The sequence below is a fragment of the Aulonocara sp. 'chitande type north' Nkhata Bay genome, linkage group LG19, assembly GCF_057382095.1.
Source record: "Aulonocara sp. 'chitande type north' Nkhata Bay isolate Kocher_YH1m ecotype deep benthic linkage group LG19, A_spYH_male_GT1.1, whole genome shotgun sequence".
NCBI lineage: Eukaryota > Metazoa > Chordata > Actinopteri > Cichliformes > Cichlidae > Aulonocara > Aulonocara sp. 'chitande type north' Nkhata Bay.
Genome location: NC_141362.1, coordinates 13,368,490 through 13,394,142, shown reverse-complemented (window position 1 = coordinate 13,394,142; position 25,653 = coordinate 13,368,490). Strand labels below are relative to the sequence as shown.

At 40.5% G+C, this 25,653-nt stretch overlaps 2 protein-coding genes across 9 annotated transcripts in view; one reads left to right on the top strand and one right to left on the bottom strand.

The window, feature by feature from the left end:
- fndc5a (fibronectin type III domain containing 5a) overlaps window positions 1-12,737 on the top strand; it is a 44,224-nt gene extending 31,487 nt beyond the window's left edge. The window contains exons 4-6 of one of the 2 annotated variants that reach the window (XR_015126391.1): window positions 7,626-7,715; window positions 7,882-8,079; window positions 8,467-12,737. Coding sequence is in view for 1 of the 2 variants with exons in the window: in XM_086274835.1 (XP_086130961.1) it covers window positions 7,626-7,715; window positions 7,882-8,015; window positions 8,467-8,526 (284 nt within the window). In the remaining variant the exon portion in view is untranslated. The remainder of the gene's footprint in view (window positions 1-7,625; window positions 7,716-7,881; window positions 8,080-8,466) is intronic. The other variant, XM_086274835.1, reaches the window with a different exon arrangement.
- A 3,126-nt stretch (window positions 12,738-15,863) lies between these two features.
- Window positions 15,864-24,208, bottom strand: LOC147306663 (uncharacterized). 7 transcript variants are annotated; one of them, XM_086275403.1, is made up of 9 exons: window positions 23,925-24,203; window positions 22,957-23,056; window positions 22,783-22,837; window positions 21,973-22,416; window positions 21,272-21,849; window positions 19,765-19,856; window positions 19,536-19,636; window positions 17,530-17,629; window positions 15,864-17,222 (listed from the first exon to the last, which is right to left on the bottom strand). In XM_086275403.1, the coding sequence occupies exons 3-9, from the start codon at window positions 22,799-22,801 to the stop codon at window positions 17,090-17,092; spliced, it is 1,467 nt and encodes a 488-aa protein (XP_086131529.1). In that variant the 5' UTR covers window positions 22,802-22,837; window positions 22,957-23,056; window positions 23,925-24,203; the 3' UTR covers window positions 15,864-17,089. The 7 variants fall into 7 exon arrangements, with proteins under 7 accessions (XP_086131529.1, XP_086131528.1, XP_086131524.1 ...); XM_086275402.1 differs by having other exon boundaries at window positions 21,272-22,416; window positions 23,925-24,202; XM_086275398.1 differs by lacking the exon at window positions 15,864-17,222 and having other exon boundaries at window positions 17,325-17,629; window positions 21,272-22,416; window positions 22,945-23,056; window positions 23,925-24,208.
- Window positions 24,209-25,653: the final 1,445 nt, after the last annotated feature.

Here is a 25,653-nt window from a genome sequence, read left to right as displayed (position 1 = left end):
AACTGAGAGTATCGTGTAATCAGCACAACCCTGGACCTGGAAACCAGAAAGGGGGGGAAATGATTTTTTTCTTTTAAGCCAAAGCTGAGAAATCTGACTCGTTCTTCATCAAAATGACATCAATCAGAGACAAAATGAGACAAGCAATTCTTTTAATTAAATTAATTTTTAAAAGACCACTTTTCCCATTTTCTGTTTTGTTTGTTTTCCCTGTTTGGAAGTGAAGAGTGAAGAAAGGCAAACAGGTGAGCAGGAGGTGAAAGTAAATATAAAAAAGCTGCTCATGAACACAGCCTTTAAGGAACAACTTATCTTTCATCAGCAGGTGTGAACAATGTTCCCTCTAAGCTGCAGGCGTGCGCAATTGCGCACTGCTGGCACGGTCTCTGCGCACAGAAAATCTGCATTGCACACAAAAAAAATCTAACCTGAATTGAAATGAAAGTAAATAGGTAAACTATTCTGTTTTGCAGTGTTAGTCAGTAAGTGACTGGCTGCTCCCATATGGGATTAGAACGATGCCACCTTATCCCATAGTCCAGCCAATGATGCGATTCACATTCGTATATACGCAGCTAATCAACGTGGTTGACAGGCTATGACAGCGTCCTTATGTGCCGACACCGGTGTTTTAGCTAGCAAAACGGCGTGGCTGCTGTGGAGTGAAGCCACGTTAATGACAATGTGTACAACCATTGGAGATGTGAGCAGGACAGACGGAACAATTGAGGGAAAAACTGTGGACTTTATACCAGTTTTTAAATTGTGTTGAGAGGACACGTAAAACCAGAGTTATGATAAAAATATATGCAATTTTTTTCCTGAATACTATCATTGTTTATATTTACTGTGAGAAGAAAAAACAGCGTTTTATAAGCAAAATGCTCAAAAGCCTGTGAGCAAAGACAAAAAAAAAAAAAAACCCACGCTTCCCTATTGGTCGAAAAATGATATGGCAACACGGCATTTAGTTGTTTAGGAAGGGGGGGAAGTTTTAGGAGTGATGGCGGTGTTTTGAGATGTGAGAGATTTGAGACGTTTAGCGCAAATCTTGTGTAGTTAGTGTGTAGTGTAGTTTTGTTGTGTGTGTCAGAACAATGAGGCGACTGCTGAATGTTACAGGTGTTACAGCGGTGATACATCTCCTGTTGTCAGGCCTGCAGGTATCAGGCTGTTGTTCTCCTTTATCTCATAGTGGACAGAAATTATTTTTTGGAGTGGCACAAATCATTTGTGTGGCATCAGATTTGATGCAAAACAGCTGATTGTTCTGTGAATAGTTTGAAATGTTTGTTTAAAAAAACGCCTTGGCTGCATTTGTAGGTAAACAGCTGCAAAAAACTTTGTTGTTTGCAAAACTCAATTACTTTTTTGAAGAAGTAACTATATAATCAATTGCCCAGCATTGGTCATTATATACTGTATTTTGCAGACAGAAAGTTACAGACTCTCTCCCAGACCACAGACTCATAATACAAGTCAGAGCTTTATTAAAAAAGAAAAGAAAGTTGTGTTTTCAAAATTGGAGTTCAAGTTATTTTTACTTCCAATAGTGTTAACATGCTACACAGATCATGAACAAGATTTTTTTTTAATTTTCATTGTAAGTGGGCTAAAGCAGTTAATTAAAAGTAGTCTAACATAAATGTAAATGCTGTAATTTGATTATTTTAATAAACCATGTGACTTGGATGGATTCGATGCTGGCGTGACCATACTGCACACGTCTGCTGTTGCTCACAGTGGTCCAAGGGACGCTCAGGGAGTTTGCTCAGACACGTGAGAAATTAGAGGGAAGATTGAGTGTGAGATGTTATTTAGTTACATAATGTGAATTGATAATCAAAGGCTGCATGTTTCCTAAGTTGTGCCAAAAAAGAGCAGCAGCAGTCCGGACATATCAACAAATAATTAATCATTGTTTGACAAAATAAGACTGGATGGTGGAGGAAGTAATTACATCCTTTAGGCTAACCACATTTTATTATTTATTAAAGCCACATGTTAAAAATGTAGCTTAAGCTGCAGTCACACAAGGCAAAAGAGTTGTTGGAGACGCTGGCACAAACAAAATTATAGCAAGCATGTTTAATGAATCTGCAGTCTTTGGTTGCTTTGAAGACGGGAGCCAGGTTTGCAACCACTGGGACTTAACTTTGGTGTGTGGGATGGACCGAGCAGCGAAGGAAACTCAGGCACAGGTTCAAGTCCAAAAAAAAGTGTTTTTTTTTTTTTTTATTTAATCCCAAAACATAGTTGGTTAAATCATACAAAAAAAAAAAATCTAAATCTTGGCCCATAAAAGAGGTCAAAATAACAGAACTCTACTCAAAGTTAACAACAAACAATACTGATAACTCAAACTTACTTACCTAAGGAGGCAAAGGGGAAACTTAAATATTTGTGAGCTGATCAGCCCACAAAAACACAAAACAGGGGTAAAACACACAAAACCTAACTGAGACTAACATAACGAACTCCAATTCCCCCCCATGATCTCAAGTTATGGAATGAGCCAATTTGCAGTTTTCCATCTAGGCTTGCTCCGCCCCTTTTCCACCTCTTGGCTCCTCAATGAAGAGACTGGAGCAGCTGCAACTAAGGTAACTCAGAAAACAAAGAGATTCAATCATAAATAACAGTGTAAACTAAAATGTGCACAATTATTTTAGAACAGTGTTATGCAAATTAATTCTAAACCAGAACCAGTTATTTATTATCCTTTAAATTAAATCTTATATCTAAAGAAAGAAAATGTGAATGCAGTGTCCTTGTTGTTGTTGGTAATATTAGGTGGATATTACCACAGTGTGGCTGTAACTGCAGCCATCACAGTGTGTTACAATGGCAATAAAACAAGTCATTCTGCTATTAGTCTTTAAATAGGGTCGAGTTGGCACTTACATGTAATCTGCTTGTGCTAACATAACAATCAAGTATAAGTCAGGGAAATTTGCAAACATGTTTTGATCAGCATAAACACAAACTCACATAAACTTTTTAGCTTCAGAGTCCAGCCAGAACCTCGAAGATGTGGAACAGAAATTAAGGAATTGCTCCACAAATAATGATGCAGTTGTTGCATGATGGCAATTTAACTGCAAAATTACACAGCGTCTTGGCAACTTTGCTTTGATATGGGAACATAACAACAATGCAATCAACTGGTAAGAAGCTGAGTCGAGTCCCAAGTGTAATCTTATGACAATCTCTCTGCATTTCTAAATTTGGCAACAATTATTTGGAAAACTTTGATAATCTTTCCGAGACTGCACTCAGTCTGAGTCAGACTGCAACTGTTTGGAGGCAAGTTGCCTCCCACGAGAACGAAAACTGGCAACTATCTTGCAATTAAAAATAATTAGCCCAAACAACTTCTATAATCAGTTGCTGGACAAATTCAGTACTATTGCCAGGTAACCACTGATTTTTTTTTTTACCACGGAGCTCGCTGTCCTATAGCGTGGTCGTCCTGCTTTCTGCCTATGTCAACAAGCCTCAGTAGACATAAAGCACCCATCCTTGGTTCTTCTACTCGTTAGTCCCTCTCACCTGACAGAGATGTGAGTGGAGAACAGTCGATGCAACAGGCACTGATCAGAATGAGACGTGCTGGCCTCAGAGCTGTTACTTTAGTGATGTGAATAAAATGTTTGACGTGTCTGCATCATAAATAGTTTTGTTACAGCTGGATTTTATGAGCTCAGGTGGAAGAGTGTTTATACTTCATGCCGCTTTTAATTAAATTCACGGCATGCCAAGATGTGACAGGATATAATGTTTTTAATCACACAGAGACAGTGAAAAGGAGAAAGTCTGATCATCTTAAATAACTAAGAAAGAAAAAGTTTTCATTTTTTTAAAACCATGATTGATCTGTCCCAGCTGTGCACTGCACCTCTTTTATGCACTGAAGGTAAAAACACTTCTGCAAAGGATGCACCTGTGTGTCCTCAATTACATCTCCTCCTACAGACTCCCCTCTCATCTGTCCTCCAGATGCATTTAAAAAATCGAGAGATCCTTCATCACAGCGTAATGAGACCGATTTCTGGGTTAGAGACATGAGGATGGACATTTAGACCTCAATAAAATAAAAAATAAATCAGTCTCCTTTTAAATGAATGCTATTCATTAGTTTCCAAAATGCTCTTTCCACGGGAGACGACTTTTAAAAGGCCAACAAGGCTAAAATATTAAAACTAAGTGGAACTTATTGATGGCTGTAACAGATAAAACCCGCCTGGTGTCTGGATCTTGGTCAGAAAGCATCAGAGGTGTTTTAGAGCAATGCAGTGAGCCCCAGTGAGGCCAGCTTGCAACAGTGTCAGGTGCCCAGGGCTGCTGGACTTTGATTATTTAATACAAGGCAACAGAGGCCGATCGATCAGCAGAAATGCTTGATGCTAAAAGCTACTGGAGCGTGGGGTTCCTGCCACACCGGGCCCTCCAAATGTCACACACTGCATCTAATAAGAGTGCTCTCCACGCTGCAGTGAACTTCATATCAAGCCTGTGACTTCCCCAGCACTCAGCATTGAGGAAGAGTTGTTTGTGCTGTTGTTTTGCTCAGTGGATGTCTGCAGGCACCCACAGGCAGACTTTTCTGTTGATGGTCATGACTTCAAAGATGGAATTTCATTAAGGCTGGTGTAATTAAAGAAGACCTATTGTGTTCATTTCCAGCTCCATATTTCTATTCTTGGATTAGAGTAGCCTTTAATGTTTCACAGTCCAGTGGGACTATGTTGAGCCTCTTAGTTTATCCTCTGTAAAACAGGCCATTTTAGTTCCTTTTCCCATCTCTTTTAGCCAACTTTCTAAAGCCAAGATCAGAGGAAAACTGTCTGAAACAGTGTTTGGTGAGAGCAGGGTCAAGTCTGACCTCAATTGTACATATTCATTATATGTAGCTGCAACTGCAGCAGCTATCCGGAAGCAGCTGGATAGCGTAGCGGTAAGACTACACACCTTTGGCGCAGGAGTCACAAGTTTGATTCCTGCTTGGGTGCGTCTGTATCCAGTGAGCAGTGAGGGTTACATTCCATTCCTGTGCAATCTTCCACAACACACATGCTACGGCAAGGGGGAGCCAGGACGCCAGGTCAGGGGGAGGCTGTGCTGACTCCCAAGCTAGGAGAGAGACCAGCTGTATATTTTTATAATACTTACTTTATATGTGTATAAGTAAGTATAAGTATTCATTTGTATCTTTATTCATCATGAATACTAATAAGATACTAGTCTTAGATATAAAGATACTAGTAGATATTAGTAGATACTAGTACTCTTAGATATTATATCTAAGAGTACTAGTATCTTTATTTAGATACTAAATAGAATAATTTTAGTGTATATATATTTATTTATTTTATCTTTATTTAGTAAAGATACTAAATAGTATTTAGTAAAATAAAGATACTATTTAGTATCTTTATTTAAAGAATAAAGTATCTTAGTATCTTAGATATTAGTATCTTTATATCTAAGTATCTTACTAGTTTATTCATTCATGATGAATAAAGATACAAATGAATGATGAAGAATGATAATACTTACTTATACACATATAAAGTAAGTATTATAAAAAATATACAAATATATAAATATATAAATTTATAATATATAAAAATTTAATTTGAGAATCTTTTTCAGTTCTAAGAGCTACTGGTGGAGAAAAGGGACATGGACCCTGAGCCAAGGTGTGAAAATGGCTACATGGCAACATTAATACAAGATGTGATATATATATATTGATGTTCATGTTGATATCAGCTGGATAGTGTAGTGGTAAGACTCTAAGCCTTTGGGGTGGGAGTCACAAGTTCAAGTCCTCTTCAAGTCCAGTGCTTATCTCTCATGGTGATGAGGTACAACACATGTGCTACGGCAAGGAGGAGTCAGGACGCCAAGACAGGGGGGATATCGTCCTCCCCGAGGTTGGCAACGTCAGGAAGAAGCAACATGAGTCTTTTCAGCTTAGAATGTTGGTTTGTTGAGAGAGAGATCAAGAATATTGAGAGCACAATGAGAGTCCAAGAGTACTGAACTGGTGGCATCCTTCAAAGGCTATGTGGTGCTAGGAGACATTACTCAAAAGCAACAGCAGGCTAAGATAATCAAATTACCTGTGTAGGATGTTAACACATGGAAGTAGAAAAAAAAGTATTTATTTAGAATCAAGAACCTATTTTTTACTCAAAAAAGTAATCCAGTTACACAGGTAATTTGATTATCTTAGCCTGCTGTTGAGCATCTTGAGTAATAGTTCTCCTAACACCACGTAGCCTTTGAGAATTATGGCCACCAGTTCAGTACTCTTAGAACTCTCATTGTGCTCTCAGTATTCTTGATCTCTCTCTCTCTCAACTAAACCTCACATTCTTAGCTAAAACACTCATGTTGCTTCTTCCTGACGTTGCCGACCTCAGGGAGGACGATATACCCCCTGTCTTAGCATCCCGGCTCCCCCTTGCCGTAGCATGTGTGTTGTGGACGATTGCATAGGAATGGAATCCTCACTGCTTACTGGATACAGACGCACCCAAGCAAGAATCGAACTTGTGACTCCTGTTCCAAAGACATGTAGCTTTACCGCTACGCTATCCAGCTGCTTTCGGATAGCTGCTGCAGTTGCAGCTACATATAATGAATATGTACAATTGAGGTCAGACTTGACCCTGCTCTCACCAAACACTGTTTCAGACAGTTTTCCTCTGATCTTGGCTTTAGAAAGTTGGCTAAAAGAGATGGGAAAAGGAACTAAAATGGCCTGTTTTACACAGAGGATAAACTTACCAATAGAGGATAGAGATAAAGATACCAATATCTTACCAATATCTACCAATATCTAAGATACTAGTAAGATATTACTTTATTATAGCTAACTAACTAGTATCTTAGATATTAGTATCTTTATTATAGATACTAGTATCTTTATATATTAGTATCTTTATTCATCATGAATAAAAGATTCTTGAACTTTTTTTTCTCATTTGTGTTTTTTTTTTTAAATTACATGTGCACTTAGGTAGACATCACCAGGGTATGGAGTGACACATCAGTGTGTCTAATGTTGTGGTTTATGTGCAAGTATACCATCAACACTGACAGAAATACTTTGCAATAGCTGTCCTATGTTGTGACCACTATGCATGAAGGGCATGGTCCCTCGCTATAACGTAGTTCACTCCTGTACAGAATTCATTCAGCTTTTCAAATTTACATAAATCTTCGATCGCTAGCAGTGTGACTCTGAAGTGCTGTACTGTATGTTTGTACGTTTTCTCCCCAACAAACACAGAAATGTCAAAAAAAACACCTGCAGGTGTCTTTGGTTTCATTCTATAATACTGGACTTATTTTCTACAAAGGTTTGAACTTTGAGTGTTTAAACAAGAGAGAACAGTGTGAAAATGTTCATGCCTGTCTGAGAAAAGTGTAAAAAGTGTGTAGTGAGGGGTTTTAAAGCCTTAAAACATCTATAATATAATAAAAAATAAAGTTGGCTACTTCGCAGATTTTATCTATTGCGGATAAATGAGATACCACTGTAATATATATTCTCTATAATGTTAGTTTTTTAATATAGGCTAATTTCCTGTTTCCTCTAAAATCTTTTTTAGACGAAGTAACAATGGAGGAAGTGGGACAGACGACCCAGCTGCGGGCTGGGGAGCTCATCATCATCGTGGTGGTACTCATCATGTGGGCAGGTGAGGACAAACCTGTTCAGTAAACCAGGATCAGACGGCCTTTGTGTGGATTACACTCGATTTTCCCAATTTTCTGTAAATACAACACAAAATCCAGCTTTTAATGTTTAGACGATAACAATACCCAGATTTGTCCGATCATGAATGCGAACCATCTCTCCCCCAGGTGTGATCGCCCTCTTCTGTCGCCAGTATGACATAATCAAAGACAACGAGCCGAACAACAACAAGGACAAAGCCAAAAACTCCTCAGAGTGCAGCACTCCCGAGCATCCGACGGGGGGGCTGTTGCGCAGTAAGGTATAACCCACCCCCCTCCCCTCCTCCTCTCCCCGGGTGTCTCCCCCTCAGCGGCGCCGGGCAGGTGAATGGTCCCGGCCACTTCTAGACTTTTTTCCACTGACACTTCATACGCTCCCATGGTGTCATCTGAGCGTCAGGCTAAAGCTGAACATTGCTCCAACATGGCGCCATTACGTGCATGACTACGCAGCATCAGCTCGCAGAAGCCCTCGAGTCATGGCTTCCAATAAGTTCTAATTGATCAATGCACAGAGCCCATTTCATAACCATGTATCGTGTGCTGACAGCACAAGTCCAGAACTAATCTTTATTCCTTTCACTCTCCTACAAACATCAATAAAGCATCCAAGTAGCAGCAGAGGCATCCTCATACTCATTGAATTTTATTGTGCAACTCCTAAGTCCTGCGGTCGTCTCATACCTGTCGTCTTCTTCTCTCCTCCCACAGTTCCCCAAGAACAACAACAATAACAATAGGATGCCATCTGTCAACATCATTGAGGTGTGACTGCCAGGACGTCTTCTCTTTACCTAAAAGACTTTGTGTTCTCACAAACAAGCAGGCCCCTTTTAAGCCCATCTGCTTGTCAGGATGACGCTGGGACTCTGGGCCCCTCGGCAGCGCCTTCTCTCCTTCGGGCCTGGCGCCAGAGCGAGGCCGCAGGACTCTGGGTGTCGAGCATGCTCCCTCCGCCTGCGCCGGTGTGAAAAGCAGCGGCTGCTCCATGCTCAGTGACTACTGCACTGTGGGGCGGCAGCGATTAGAGCCGAATGGCTCTGGTGTTGGAGAGACTGCAGATAAACAGGCCCCAGGGACCAAAGCTGATAAACAGAGCCAGAGACCTTTTCATTCTCTCTGTCACCTTCTTCTCAGCGTCTTGCAGTGTGTTATCAGTGACCGCAAAACCTGGGCATTTCCCTTTTCTGGGTTGAAATCGTCTCCTCTGCTTTAATCTTTTATATCCACGCATAACTTCATCATTACATGTTGCATTCTGTACTCTTAAATGGGCTGTTAGGGTGTAGTTGTTTAAATTTTTACAAGGTGCCACCAGTACAGTTTTGTTGTTCTGGTATTTTTGTTTCATTGATCCTCTCTCGGGCAGAAGCTCTTTGCAATCTTGTGGATTCACTTGTTTTTTTTTCCGCCCCCTCAGGGAATCCAGACTCTACCACCTGGCTAATTTATGAGATGTTTCTAAAATGTGTTGTGACAACGCCAGAGCAGCTTTTGAGAGGGCTGCTACCAAAGCTGAATCACCAGGACTCAATCAACAAGATAAAAACACTTAAAAGGAACCTCTGATCTGAACAAATATTCACAATAGAGTTCATGAGAAGCCAGGTTTCATCCTACTTCTTGTCCCTCATGCTTTTATTCTGAAATGTTACATTCCATGTCCAGAATGAGCCCTTTAGTATTCCCTCGTGTCTTTCTCTCTGAGGGGGATGAATCTCAAAGCATTCTGGAGAGGAGCAGAACTGCCATAATGGAGTGCATTCATCTAATTAACGAACTCTAAAAGGGGCTGGACTCTCGGAAGAAGTGGTCTTTCCTCTTCAGAGACACACAGGAGATCTCTTATATCAGCAATAACAGCCCTCAGAGGAAGTGTAGAATCGAGGACTCAAACGCCGCAGCCTCTTTGAATAAAATCCCGACCTCTCAGCATGTTGTAATGTTCAGGCAGACAAATGAACTGCACGTCCAGTTTGGAGGGAATTAACTCCGAGCCCCAAACGTCCTTAAGCGCTGTTGTAAAAACTTTGGTTTCCAGTGGTTAGCATGGGATTTTAAAAATAAACTTAAAAAAATAAACTAAAAAAAAAAATCTTTTTTTTTGTTAAATGGGGCCCAACTTGCAACCCTACGATTTCTTTGTCACCAGACAGAAGGGCTTCTATTCAGACTTTTTCACCAGTTTAAAGTCAACATCTGTGCTGAAACATAATGGTATATGGCACATCTGGGAGCAAAATGACGCATTCGAGGGCTGATTCAAACTCAGTAGTACTGCCTTAAAAATAAATCACACCATATGATTTATCTAATAAGATGGAAGCCCCTGTATCTCACACCGTGATATTTATCTTCCACCCAGTATTTAAATGTGTGTGCAGAGAAAAAGGGAAACATTACAGATCGATGCCGTGTTGTCTGAAAAGCTGGAAGAGGTGGCTGGCCTTTAATGTGTAAATACATTTAAAATTCCACTCTTGTTTGGTAGCATCAGTCTGAAGAGCTTTTAATGAAATATGACAAGACTAAATGGAAGATATATAGTCTCGTATTGTAAGAGGGTACCGCTACTGCTAGTGAATTTTTTTTGTTTAGACACGGCTGTTAAAGTCCTGTTATTGAATGCGTTTTTCATGGCACTCCTCTACCGTTATGTGCTTCTATTATGTCATTATGCTGTTTATGTGCATTAAAAAGAAGAGTGTTTTCGATGAGGGACACAGCCCTGGATATTTCACATAATCACCCAGGCGTGGTGTTCGAGGGCCATTCAAGCTGCTGGGAATCCGTATCGACGGGCAGCTTCTCATTCTGTGATGCACCGACTCGTCTTTTACTGCAAACGCAACAGGTCCCGGCTCCTCAGCCTTGAATGCAGTGGAAAAGGGAGGCAGTTAAGAGAAAAAGCAATGAACAGAATGAGTAGACTGATAACTAATGCAATGGCAGGTTTCTATCACTCACGAGCAGCGAGCCCTGCTATTTGCTGCACACCATTTCCCCGGTCTCCTTTCACAATTTCTTCCTCTTCACCGCAACTGTCACATGAAGGTTTAAAATGTGAGTCTGTCTAATGTAAAGGTCTCTCCTGACTAACACTTCTGTCTAGCCAGGACAAACTTTGGGAAATTTTCTGTGAAGTGATCACCACTTTACTTAAAACACTTCACTCAGCTGAAGGCTGAATCCGTTTTATCCCCCCGGAACATTTTCCCCGGTGGCAGACTCTCCGATCAATAGGCATCCGTCCACACAGTGAAGGATAATGACGAGAATCGTCTCCAATGATTTCTTTGAACATCCAACAACATATTTATCCCCTGCATTCCCCGAAACAGTGAAAGTCCTTTGCTCCTCTTTGGTATCGAGTCAGCTAGCAACGTATGAAGTTCATTTTAAAAGTTGTGATGATGGTACGCGTGTTGACACTGTAAATACTGTATTCCTTATTAAAGATTTAAATGTAGGGCTATCGTGGCAGGTTGTCAAACTTTACCAATAAATAGTTTGACATTTTGGGAATTTGCAGTTACACGAGAAGATCGACACTTCTCTTAGCAGCTGGTTAAATTACAGCCAACACATTCTCAAAGTAAGGCATCGAATGCCAGCACGTTGCTATCCTGGGGTAGAAAATAATCCTGTTTTGTCAGATGCTACAAGATGCCCTATGGTGCTGTTACCTTAATGCACCAGCCACAGCCACCACAACACAACAGTCCAGTTTTAAAGACCCGCAAAGTGAACATTAGGAAGTTGGAAGTTTGGGTCGTCTGCTGTTCCCGTTGGGAGCTTTCTGTTTAACTCTTCAGTCGCTCTTCAGCTGTGTAATGAAAGCTGGAGCTTCTTGGGTTAGAGTTCGCACTGGGTCACTCCACTTCACTTTCCTGTCTAATGTTTGATCCGCAGCTGTCCCAAAGTGAATGCAAAACCAAGGGGTCCTATGCTAGTGTCCAAATTTCATGATTACAATTAATTTCCGTCTCACTAACCTCATAAGTCCCAAAGAACAACTGTGTGCATCTGTGAGAAACCAGCAGTTTTAACAAAACAGCAGTATTTGCCCCCTGGGAATGAGAATGGGTTGCTGGCTCGAGCAACAGTACAAACGCGGAAGCGCAGTCAGTCTCTTCATCTAACTAATGGCTGAGAAAGCCATCAAGTGGATGTCTGAAAGTGCCAACCCTTTCCCTTAAGGGTTGCAGCTTCAGCAGCTGAGCACTAGATGAGCTCTCCAACTTAATACATGAAAATTATTTATTTGGTTTTACACACAAGTGTTTGACCATGTTTAACAGCTACACAGTGGCATAACATGTCTAATTAAGTGGAAGGCATCTGGGTATCTAATTAGAGTCCACTCATTACAGACAGTGGACAGTGCAGTTCGCTTAGCCCATCGCTGCTGCTACTGAAAAACTGATTACTGGGATTTAAGTTGGCTGAAGGCAACACCCAGCTGCTACCACTCTGACTGGAACAGGTTAAGCAAACGGTGGCCAGATGAAAAATCTTTCCTTAATCGCACTCGACAACCGGTGACGACAGCACGAACTCAACATTCCACGTGAGCCCTGTGGCGTCAAACCACTCATTAAAAAAGGCCCGAAACCTTTTCGCCTGCTACCGTTTGTGCTAAATCAATGCCTGAGAAAAAAAAGAGGGGGGGGGGACGATGCTCTGTTGCAGTGACGGACCGTTTCGCAACAATCGCTGGATTTTAACAACACATGTGTTTTGTTTTAGAGTAGAAACATGCCTGGAAATACATGAAGTTTGACCCTTTCATTATGGGATTCTTGAAATTTAGGAATGAGGATGACGAAGAAGCATGGTTTAGTAAAAATTAACTGCTTTACTAGTGCTATCATGTTTATATTCATTGTATGGAGTGTACAGCAGTCATTGCTTAAAGAGGGCTAGCATGGTTTAACTATTATGCACAAGGTTACACAACTTCAATTATGAAGAATATGGTGTATGCTTACTTGTGTATGCTTAAATAAAATATCTAATATTTTCAAAATAGAGGTGTGTGTTTGCTCCTTGTTAAAAACCATGAGGACAGCTGGTAATGCACCAGAGAACAGATGCGACTGGTGATTTCTAAGCTTTAAGAAAAGAAAAATAATATATATTTCAGCAAGAAAAAAGCTTAAATTCAGCAGACTACAACTGACAGGCTTCTCCTACGTTTAAATAAAAATACAGTTTAGTTTCACGGTTGCTGTGTGTTACGTTTCGGTGTTGTCAGTGTTTTGTTTTTGCGTGACTGTCATGTGTTTCCTGTTTTACTTTGAAGGTCTGTTGTTATCTTAGTGTGTTCACTTTACGTTTCCTTGTCTCGTCAGGTCTAATTTGCCCCAGCTGTGTTTCCCTCCTGTGGTCCATTCCCTGATTGCTCCTTCTATGTATTTAAGCCCTGTGTGTCAGTTGGTCATGGTTGCGATCTCCCCCGTGTTGTAAATAGATTTGTCGATACTTTAGTTTTGGGATTTTGGTGGAGAGCTGTAGTTTTTTTCTCGTGTGTTTTTTTTCCTTATTTTTATTTTCATACGTTGCACGCCGGTTGCCTAGGCCGGGGTGTAACACTGTGGAGGAATCAAAGTTTGACAAAGAGATGTGTCCTGCTGAAAAATGCAGCCGTCAACGTGGTTTTGGGCGAATGCATTTGCCGTCCAGTCAGCAGCTAAGAAAACGTGCATGAATTCGTAATGGCTCAGAAATCAATGAGGCTTTAGCAGCGAAACGACAAATCACTCGAAGCCTACTCGAGTCCAACATTAGACTGCATTTGCTTTCGCATGTATCAATACGAGAGCGACCGCCGGCTCGACTGTTTGGCTGAGCAGGCGAAACGAGGCGGTGGGATTTTATAGCTGACTCGTTATTTGTAGTCTGTTTTGACAATTCCCAACACAGCTGCAGGAAAACTGTGAGGCACGTCAGGTAAACACAAAGCTGTGTTACTGCCTCCGAAGGAAAGAGGAGGGGAGGGAAAGTATAACACACAAAATAAAACACAGCTGGAAGGTGTGGATCAGCGCGCCAAGTGCCCTGCAGTCTGCAGTTTCACGAGGCCTATGCTGACACACACCTACATACCTTCTGGCTGGCCGGGCGGGGACAGGCTGCCCTACTATCTGCACAGACGGGATTACTTTAACCGCATGCATTATTCGTGGAAAAGACCCCTGCTCCGTGCTTCTGGGCCGCCTGTGTTCACCTGGGCTGTCAGAATAAAACTGACAAAATGCAGCATTATTCACCAAACATTAACACGGGAAGACAACTGTACTGGGAGCTGAGCATTATTATGATGACTCTCTGACTCTAGGGAGTGGGTTCTCTGCTAAGAGCCGGTGGCACTTACACTTTTCATGCAAGGTTTAATGAGAGCACAGTGCATTGAATCCACCGAGCAGCAAAGAGTACAAAGAGGTCGCTGCTGCTTTACAATAAAAACAACAACAATTTAAACGAATATCTATAATTTAAACACCTTCCTGTTTAACCCCAAGTTGTAGTGTGTGGCCAAAGAGGTAATTTGATTAGCAGTTCAAAAGAAAAGGTATGAAATCTCCACCATCAGGAAGATCCCTCAAACCTCAGGAGAGGTAAACGCTGCTCTATATGAATTAATACAGTACTGCACAAAAGTCTTGAGCCACCATCACTTCTTTGTTTTGATTCCAAGCAGTCAGACTTCCTAAGAGTTTTTTTAAGGTGGCTTTGAGGAATAGTTCTCCAGCTTTCTGCAGGTCTTTCAAAGTGTTTCTTTGGACACTGGCTGCTTTTTCAACCATTTTCAGTCCAGACCCTGTACCTGAGCATTTTCAAATGATTATTTGTTTGTTTGTTAAGCTGCTTAAAACTAAACTATGACTCACTCAAGGGAAAAAAAAAAGAAGGGTAACGTAAGAGACTATTTTTAATTGTATCTTTAGGCACCTTGGTAGTAGCAGTCTGTTGCAGAAACTTGTCATTTGTTCCCACCACAATACCATCTGGAAAGCATTTGATTGGCAAAGCTTCATGTTTCCAACATGATAACGATCCCAAACACTTCCAGTCCAGTAAAAGCAGACCTGGACAGAAAAATACACAATGAAACACTACCAGTCAACAACTGGCCTGCCCAGAGCCTGGACCTCAACATCACTGAAGCAGTGTGGGATCCTCGAAACACAGCCAACATCCAAAGGAGAGCTCTGAATGTCCTCAGAGAAGCCTGGAGAACCATTCCTGAAGACTACTCAATGAAATTATAAGAAAGCTGCCGAGAAGAGTTCAGACTGTGTTGAATAAAAAGGTGGTGATACCAAATAGTGACTTTCAAGCTTGTTAGAGTTGTACAGACCTGCTTTGCATGCTGCATTTCTATGTTTGCTCATCTGTCAATACATTGCTGTACCTCTTTCCCATTTTCATAGCAAATATAAAAATAGAAATACACAAATTTTGTTTTGTTTTTAAATGAGGGGTGGCTCAAGACTTTTGCACAATAGTGCATCTGATCCTAAACAGTCAATGAGACATTTGTCCTTTTTGCCTTTATATCAAATTTGCACAGTAGACCAAGCTTACGTTTGAATTCTATTTTTACATTATTTTCTTACTCTCACACTGTTGAACAGCCGGTGCTCCAGCTGAAGGATTGAAAATTAAAACTGTCTTACGCACATCTAAACACTAATTTAATGAAACCCGACTCCGACATGCTGCGATACTGAGAGGTCTGTTACCTTACACACTGCAGGCTTTTCTCCACAGCTTCAAACTTAATAAAATTACAACTTTATCAATTCAGACGTACTTTTCCAGTCTTCCTGCTAACGCACTTTTAGGTGAATATGCTTGGAGTTGGATTAACAAACCCCAGGTTGAGCTGAAAAGCTCACCCTGATTGCTGATGTTTAAGTAAGTGAAGTCAGACATGGAAGAGATATGCTGGATATCCTGAGCTTGTGTCACAGTGCAGGAAAAAACCCCAAACACTGAGAAACCCCAAACATCACTTTCAGCTGATGCCTTTAAAAGAAAGCACAAAGGACATTTGTTTAGGCCACAATCCTAATAAACAGGCACGATTATGAAAAAAGAAATTGCACTGAGAACTGTTTTATTCCCAGAGAGAGTATTATAATTCAGGACACAATCAGACACATTTACACCACCGGTAATGTTGGACGAAGATGAAACAGCTGGTATGTGGGTGAACTGACCTGGCAGGTATGACATAACAGCCTGCCTCCATATCAAACTCAAAAGTGCGTCAGTAAGTGTGCCGCAAACAGCTGCTTGCAAATCCTGATGATAGCGAGCACATGTTTCAACACATTACAGAGTTTTCAACCATTTAAAAAGACATTTCACGTGCCTGAAAAGTTTTCCTGCTTCTTCCCCATATCAAAATATGACAAATCCCTGATAACCTGTGATGTACTGATCCAACTTTCTCAGTCAGATAGATACCTTGGCTGGGAGTATCTGTTAGCCATCAGCATTTCTCACTGTGACGATGAGGCTTGAACATCGTTTTCAAAATTGTAGATGACTGTGGAATTGCCATTAGCCACGCTTTTCAGACGTCAAAACAAATCAACACTTAATTAAAAATAACCAACAATCTAGAAAAAAAGAACTTGTTAGCGTATCAAGCAGGATATTATGTGACAGCTCGTAGGATAGTGAAGAATTTAGCAGGACAGATGGGCCCGATGTCACTTGGAAGGATGCAAGTACTGGATCGGCACACACCACATTGAAACATGCACCAATTTTTAAATAAAAGACAAACGTAGAATCTAAAGAAAGAAAGAAAAAGCAAAAGTGCAACAACAAAACAGACAAACCAGGCAACCAAATACAAATTCACCCAAGAAACAGAAAAAGTGCAAATATTTGACACAAGGAAAAACGAGCCCCTTCCAGACACACACCTTCCTCCTCAGTAACCCCACTGCCCGATCCACACAGCTGCACTGTACCAGAGGCCCTGCACTTGTATGAATACAGTAATTACCAATAACACGTACATATTTTCTTTTCAGTTATTAAAACATTATTTTTATCGAGAGGAGGGGTCTCTTTGTGTGTGAGGGGCGGAGTACAGCTCTCTCAGCAGCACTCTGCACCTTCTTATCGACATCAGTGGAGAGAGCTAAATATTTAAAGCGTGGCTACACTTCACTGCAGCGCTTGTGCGTGCTGTGCCTCTCTCCATGACGTCTGAATGTTGCCAGCAGCGAGGTTATGCATGTCTGAAAAGGGCCGTATTACACCATAACAGTAAAGGGTTTTTTCACACAGTGTTTCTTGCTCAGACATTTTAGAGTCGAGGACAGTGGTATCTTTCAAACAGTTTAGGAACTTTTGAAAAGCGTTCGTGTGAGCCATAGTTCTTGCGTTGCCATTCTCGGAGCGTCATCTCTGGCTTTGTACCAAAGCGACTCTGGTAATTTCTGAAATTAAGCAGATTCAGATGGAGATTATTACAACTTTAAATAAAGCTAAACTAAAACTAGATATAAAACATGACATTATGTGCTGGTAAAACTAAATTTAGAGGATATTTTCATTTAATCTTTGACAAATCTGACAAAACAGTCAGGAAGCATTTGATGAACTTCACTAAGATAGTCTGAGACGACTGAACAAAGCCAGACAACTAAAACTAAACTTGATTTTTTACAAAAAGACAAATAAAACTCAGACTCGTTTATTCTGAATCCACAAAAAAAAAAAAAAAAATCAAAAAAGGTGGCGTACCGGCGGGTGAAGTCGGAGGGATGCTGCCACCGTTTCCCATCCTTGCCCGCTTTCTCACCAGCAACACGGTTCAGCACACTCAGCAGCTCAGACATGACACCTGAAGGAGGCACAGATGTTAGAACATCAAAACTGAAGGTCATACGTGACTGAAGGGAAGAGTCATGACACAGAGGGGGGAAATAAAACCCCACAACACAAGCTTCCAAGTGAGAGACGTTTACACGTTAACTTACATCTATAAAATAATTACTTTTACTGTCATTACTTACAGTAAAAGTAACTGTATTACTTAGTTATTACTTTCTGTACCATTAACTGCTTATTTAATCAATTAAAAGTCACCAAAGCTCTCTGGACTCAGTAGCCGTGGAGCTCTAAAACTCCATTGCCATTAACATCAGCACTAAAACTGTGCACCACGAGCTCCATGGCATCGGTTTCCATGGCCGAGCAGCTCCTGTAGGTGTAACGTGTAGGTGGCCCAGTACTTAGTAATAATTTCACAGATTTATTTATTCTAACTAAAGCTTTGAAATAAATCATACCGGTAACACTACATGCTGGTTGGATTTAAGACAGACCCCTGCATGCAGTAGCTGACAATCGACCTGCAGCAAAGTTTACACACACAAAAAAAAAAAAAAAAAAAACGCCACCAAGCTTAAAGGTCAAGACAGTTTTTTTATTTCTGTGTGGAGGCGAACAGAATCACTTTCCTTCACCTTTAAGTTTGTTTATCGTGTGATCTGATAAAGCACTCTTACTGGCATTTTACCTGCAAAGGTTTGGATAGATTACAGAAACAACCGTGGCTGCTGTCAACTGTAGAAAAATGTTTTCTTTCTCTTCGGCGCGCTGTGTGTGGAGTCAGAGAGGCTCCGCCATAAACAACTACAGCGCCATCCTCGCTGCTGCTGCGTCATCAACTTTCATGTCGGCTAAAAGTGAAGCTGCTCAGGCTGAATCTCAGAATCACTTTTTACAGCCAACATACGTCTACATTTTAGTCGCAAACTCGAGGTAAATGTTAAATGCGTCCTTTACTGTGAAAACATAATCCTTACTTCAGCTAGTTTTCTTCACATGTGACTCAGTAATGGTAGAAACTTCATCTCTGGCTCGTAAGGGCTGACCAATCAGCTTGCCTGACATACGTCTTTGTTGCATTTTCATTACTAGCCATCAGTGCAACATCCTGCAATTACCAGAACCCTGCACACATATTCTTGGCCTATCAATCAAATTCCTTTCACTTCGCTATGTGGCAAACTGAAACGATTTCATGAGAGTAGCATTTAATGTTTAAATGGATCCAGCTTAAAGTTTCAGTTCTAATGTACAGCCATCAGCTGAGGAAAACAACAGCACTGAGAGCGCACTCAATAATAAAATAATTAACTAGAATTTAAAAAAAAAAGATCATTTCCTGCTCTGTGCATCACATCACCACATTAACGATGTACTGCAGCATTCATCTCCGGTGCTTTTTACAAGAATGTTGCCTTTTACTTTTTACTTTTGAAGCCTTCGTAGATTTTTAACAACCATCTGATAACATTTCTGGAGTAGGTGGCACTCGCAGGGATCGTTTTTTTGTAGAATAAGTCATGATCTGTGAAACACCAAAGATGTGACATTCATGTCGAGTATGTAGACGGAGATTCGTAATTCGGGGCCCAGGCCAAGTCCGATCCAGGTTAAAGGTTACTTTGTCAGAAAGCGAAACAATGTTTTCAATTTGTACCTTATCCTTGAATTCATGAGCACATACTCACAGCACAGCACACGTAAAGCATCAGCTACAATCAGGCTCAGAGGACTACTGAAAAATCATTTCAGGGAGGCATTGCCATGATGTCTGCCACCATTTCACGCATGTTTCCATAAATATCATAGTAAAAAACATTAACTGTCAGTTTCCTCTGAGGTAAAACATCAAAATAAATATTTAAAATAGGAGAAGAAGAAAAGAAATATGGGAGAAAAGAACAACAGGTTCTTACCATTATGTGCTCCTTGTTTCTCTTGCATGTGTCTCATTACTGAATGGACATAGAGTCTCTTTTTCTTCTCCCAGTCTGACCTCCTGCTGAAGATCACAGGCCTGAAAAGATACAAGCACATGGCCCCACAAATCTGTAAATATGAGGCTTCTAGAGAACAGGCCGAGCGCCTCTAAAAACCAGAGCGAGGCTAGTGTGGTCCCACTGCTCCCCCTAGAGGTAACAGTACCTTTGAGTCCCGGAGCACTTGGCAGTCCGAGCACGCGACTCTTCCTCTGGTTTTGTGGTTTGCTGGCATGGAACAACAACTTTTGATTTCACCTTGAGGAAGCACAGAATATTTGTGTATGATTGCTGGGTTATCACAGTTTTTTTAGCTTTACAAATATCATTAATTTGAGAAAAACTTTTAGAGCATTTTCTTTGAACTCTTAATATGACACAAAACACAAACAAATATATTTTAGTTAATAAAAATTCAGGTAGAGCTGATGGGCTACACGGGCCACAGGAATCATGCTGACCTAAGGGAGTATTCTGCCTTGCAATGTTATCCTCACAACCAGAGGAAGGTGGGTAACAAACCCTGACACCAAACCAGGGAGAGACCCTCAGTGAGACAAAGGAGAGCTCGCCAATGTCAATCAGCTTAGAAAATATCTGTGTCGATCCACTATAGCTCAACATTTACCTCTCCAGAAATGCCCTCGAACACGACTGTGATCAAACTGATTGGTAACAATATGCTGTGTAAAGAGCTCAATCATGGCAAACACATGGATTTATGCAGAGATATTCCTCCAAGTGCACCACAATCTGCTCAGTTCAGCTAACATACCCCTGGATTAGCGAGGGTCATGATTTCCAAGTGTTACAAATGACAGACGTTACTTTTGTCTTAAAATATACATTTTCCCTTGTTTTTAAACCGCAAAAATGGGCCTAGGTGCTATGACGTCACCATTATTTTCATCTTGGGTAACTTTATATTATGAATCACGTTGTGATGAGTGAAGGGTGGATTCTCAGTGAAACCACAGTCGATGAGCATACCCTCGATAACCCGCCTTTTATGCCTCTCAAAATGATCAAAATGTACTTAATGTTTTACTCAACATGACATAAAACGATCAGCAAAGTGTTAACAGAGTTCACAGCTGAGGACTGATTTACAGTCTTTTTTTCACAGTCGCAGCTATCGCCCCCTTGACGGCAGGTTTAAGGCACTTCTGTGTAAGCTTCATCTTTCATATCCAGAAGACGCATCAATATTTTATAATTCAATACTGGCTTTTCAGACAAAGAGGTTACATGGGGTTAAGTCTGTTTAGGCTACGATACCAACTTGATTGTTTGTTAAGATTTCAATTAACACACATCTTCCAAATTGTCTGAGATGCACCACTGCACACGTCCCTAGTAAAGCATGCTGCATTAGAATGGAGTTCAAAAGCATCACAAACTCACTGAAGTAATTTGCTTCCTGATAGAGAGATTTGGGACAATTGGGGCCAATTCTCTGCACTATTTTGGCTCTTACGGCTCAGTTATGGCACTGGGCAATGTGAGGTGGACCCGTGGCTGAGATAGGAGCCAAAATTAGGCCAAACATTCATTGCTATCTGGGTCAGGACAAAACTTTGTCTGATTTATTTGGATGTTCTTGTGTGTTCTTGCAAAAAAAAAAAAGAAAACATATACAGAGCACTGCTGTAAAGAACAGGAGCAAAGTGTACCTGTACTTGAAGAGGTAAGGTATTTTCCCAGGCGTCCTCCAGATTGGTGTCTTCTGTACTGTGTCCAGATGACTCTGATGCCAGACGTCTGTCACTAGCAGTGTTTGGCCTGACTTTGCCATACGGAGAGGATTCAAGCGTGGGAGGACCGATATCCCACACCCCCTCAGTCTCACCTTCTAAACTCTCCACAACGGAGGTCATCAGCTCCATGAAAGGCCCACTGACAGCAGGACTCAAGTCGTCCACTGCAACAGTAAAGCCTCCAGAGGTCACAGTTTGTTTATTATATTGTGGCTTGGGTGATCTTTGAGGATGACAGCCATTCTCAACCACCCTGAGATGGGGATTTGAGTTACCAGTGAGCTGTTTAGAGTTCAATAACCCATCTCCTTTATGGTCATTTATGGAGGAGAGAGATACATAGCCTCTATCATCACTGACTCCCAAACTCTCTCGTCCAACTCTTCTTTCCATCTCTTCTAAGTGTTGAACAGCAGGAACAGCAGGAAATTGTTTCTCTGGAAACGTGTTGCAATGTGGAGCTGTGCAGCTTTCTGCAGGATCCAAATTACCTGCTGCAGTGCAGGTATTAATGGGATTGAGGTAACATATTGTATTTACATCATAGTCAAACACAGGGGAAAATTTTAAAAGGATATTCTCAGATGTAATATGTTTTTGTACGATCTCCTCTTCACCTCCTGGATCTGTGGAGGATCCACACTGCTTGATGTGCTCCGAGTGTAGCCAAGAGTTCACAGGCTGTTTTACTGCACTCCCAACATTTTGCTTTTTAGGTAAAGGTTCAGGATAAGACAATGTTGATTGCTGTCTCACAAAAGGGCTGTAATAGTCCGTAAAACACTCGAGATCAGGGGACAAAGCCTGTGGACTAAGGGGCTTTTTTAACGGACTAACATACCCTTCATCAGGACTGGAATAGTACGGTTTCCTTTTATTTATCCAGTTATTACGGACCTCAATTTCTAAATGATTAAATGTAGAAAACCTTCTCGATTGCTGCAGATCAGCCTTTCTGTTACAGGTCATCCTTGAATACATGGAAAGAGGTTTCAAACTTTCGCATATGGGTGGTTTCAGACAGCAGACCATCACGTTATTTCTTGCTTTTTTATCCATACCTGTTGAGGGTGAAGAAAATTCAACATTATCAGTTATTTTCTTCCCAGCACACGCGATTTCTGGGCTGACCACTCAAACCTTATGCCATTTATTTGTTCCCCCATTTTTGTTTAGAAAACAAAAACCTCCAATATAACAAAAGTTTTCCAACTTTAAACATTTAGCCAGCACAACACCAACACAAATATTAATCACAACCTCCATGAATGTCCTCCTAGTTGCTCAAACTAACCAATACACTGTCGTATCCCACAGTAAAACTTAAATAACACAAAGGTCACTTGTCTTGTTGTGTTGTTATGAGATCATGCAGTCCACACAACCCATAAGCTGTGAGTTTTAAAATCAATTTTGCACTTACTCACCCAGGACTTTATGAGCCATCTCCACCTGCTTTGTCCTTTTGGCTACCTATTGTTGCTGTCAAAGCCAAACACAAAGCACAGTGTCATCTTCAAACTTTTCTTAAAGGTTATTATGCAAAGTTTTTACCAGTGGCTCCATAGTGTAATGGTTTACACATTCACCTAACAGGATACCTGGTCTGATCCCAGGACAAGGCACCAGGCTTGTGCCCCCCGAGTTCTGGCGTAAAAAGCTGCAGATCAAACCTGCAGAGTTACCTGCTCTGACGACCACCTGTAAATAAGCAAGCAGCCAAAAGTAGCTTTGGAATTAAAAATAATAATAAAATAAATATTCACGGTAGAATAAAAGCAAAAAGGAAAATACAAAACTGCAAAGCAACTCTAACCTAACTCAAGTAATCTCCAAACTAACAAAAACTCCAAACACTAACATGCACAAACAACTCTAATATCACCCCAGGGAGGGTTTGAGCTTCCCCCAATTTTTTAAAAAGTGGATTTACATTTAAATCAACAACAACAAAAACTTTTTCTTTATGTAAATCCAGAAATTCAATCACTACATTACAAGTCACTGATTTGAACTGTGCGGTTTTGTTTTGATCTTTTTTTGTCTTTGAGTTCGATTTCGGGGGGCAGCAGCCTGCTGTTCAACGCGTGAGCCAATTAAAAAATAATTTTCCCATTTATATTGTTAGTTAACGTAACTTAAATTATGTTGAAAATTAAATATAATGCTATGGGTTTGGGGAACTTTGTACATTCTCTAAAAAAACAAAAGCAAACTATATCACCACTAAAAACACTTGCGTGCATTTCACTTTAGTTTTTTTACGTTTCGGTTTATTAGCTTAGAGTTAGCCAAATGGTTAGCCAAACAGCCGAAATCAGTTTAGTTGAGCCCAAACGTTCCTCCGCACTTGGTTAAAGACAAACTTTTTGTTGGCCTTAGGCCTGGAGACTCTAGCCCCGCGTTATTTTTTATATTACCTAACTTACTTCGCACCTGCTCGGTCCTCAAAAACACACGTCCTTGCGCACGCTCAGGGCTAACATTAGCTTTTAGCTTGTTACCTTCATCGATATTTTGGATATGCTACAGCTATAAGACCACACAAATAACATGAAATAAAACTCACCTCTTTCTTGGAAATTAATCTGCTAGACACGCAGACGATTTCCTCTCTCGGTAGCGCGCACAGGTGTTTAAACACACGACGCACATAAAGGTTAAATGAGCAGGCGACACCGCAAAGCTCAAACTTGAGGTGAACAAACTGACATGAAACGCTCACATGTTGTTTACATCTGTGCTAACGCTTCTGATTGGCCAGAGGCTTAAAGTACATTTAAAAAGATTAGTCTATATAGTTATTTGTGTCTCTTCAGTTTAGGCCCACACACTGGAGTAAGGTTACGGTTTACATGTTAAATGTCACTGCCCTTTTATTGACTTTATTTTAATTGATGTGTCATCTGGCTTTATCGATAAATCCAGGGATCATCTGCAAATCAACTAATAATCTTAAATATTGATAATAAAAATGTATTATCTCCAATTTAATACTTTTTTGGATAACCTTTTCCTTTCATAAATGAAATAATTTACTTGTATTTACTTGTATTACCTAAACTTTTATGATGTGAAACAAATGACAAATATGCAAAACACAAAGTCATCAGAATGAGGGTGAATACTTCATATAATTCCCGTGTGCAACACGGTGCATTCATGCCCCAGGTTGACTTTGTTCAGGTAATAGGTCTGTAAACTGGGGAAGCCTCAAGTTCATCTAGATGTCAAATTCTTCCCAGGCCAGCTCCTCCTCCAGGGATGGATACAATATCACTTATTAGATGATTGTGTGCAATACCTTCGTTGTAATCATCCTCAGTCAAGAACTATAAGAGCTCTACTTTTCAATATAAAGCACCTTGAGATAATTGTTGTTGCAAAATAGCAAATTCACTGAAGAAATTAACTAAATTTCTCACTTTATACACAATATCCTTTTTCTTAGTATGTCACTGTCACCGTCTCTAAAAATTAAAAATTAATGTGCAGGGGCAAAACCTGCAGACTGATTTATTCTATTCAATTAGTGTTATATGAATATTTTAAGCGAGAGTGCACCATTATGGATCGATAAATCTCAACCACCCAATACAAAGCTGCATGTGAAAAAGGAAAAAGGAAAAGCAAAATTATAACCCCTAAAAAAAACTATTTTAAATGATGAACCAGTGCAAATTATCAAAAATGATGGAAGCAATTTTAACTACTATTATAATTTACATCTACTGGTACAAATCAGATTCTTTCTGCGGGGGGGGAGGATCTGAGGAAAGCTCCAACTGATCAACTGATGCTTAATTTTATAACTGTAAGTGTATATTCTGGATTTAAATATAATTAGAGTCCCTTTTATTGAAGCCAAATAAGCCTCCGACTGAATGCTCCTCTTATAGGGGAATTGGTCTTATGGGATGTGATACAAAGATTTTGTGTAAAGCACTCTCTGGGAGACCAGATGAATGTGTGCCTAATTTGATAATAGATGGTCAACAAGGTTTTGTTAAAACGAGACAAGGCTATAATAACATAATGTACTTTATGAGAAAAACAATAGTAAGACACTGTGCTGTTATCACTGGATCCATGCAACCATCTCTTACAGGTGCTCCACAAATATGGACTGGGTGAAACATTTCTGAAATGGATCCGGTTATTGTATACAAACCCGAAAGCACAAGTTTTAACTAATAATAAAATATCAAAACCCTTTAATCTACAGCAGTCAACCAGGTAGGGCTGCCCTCTGTCACCAATTCATTTTGTGTTCGCAATAGAACCTCTGGCCATCGCTG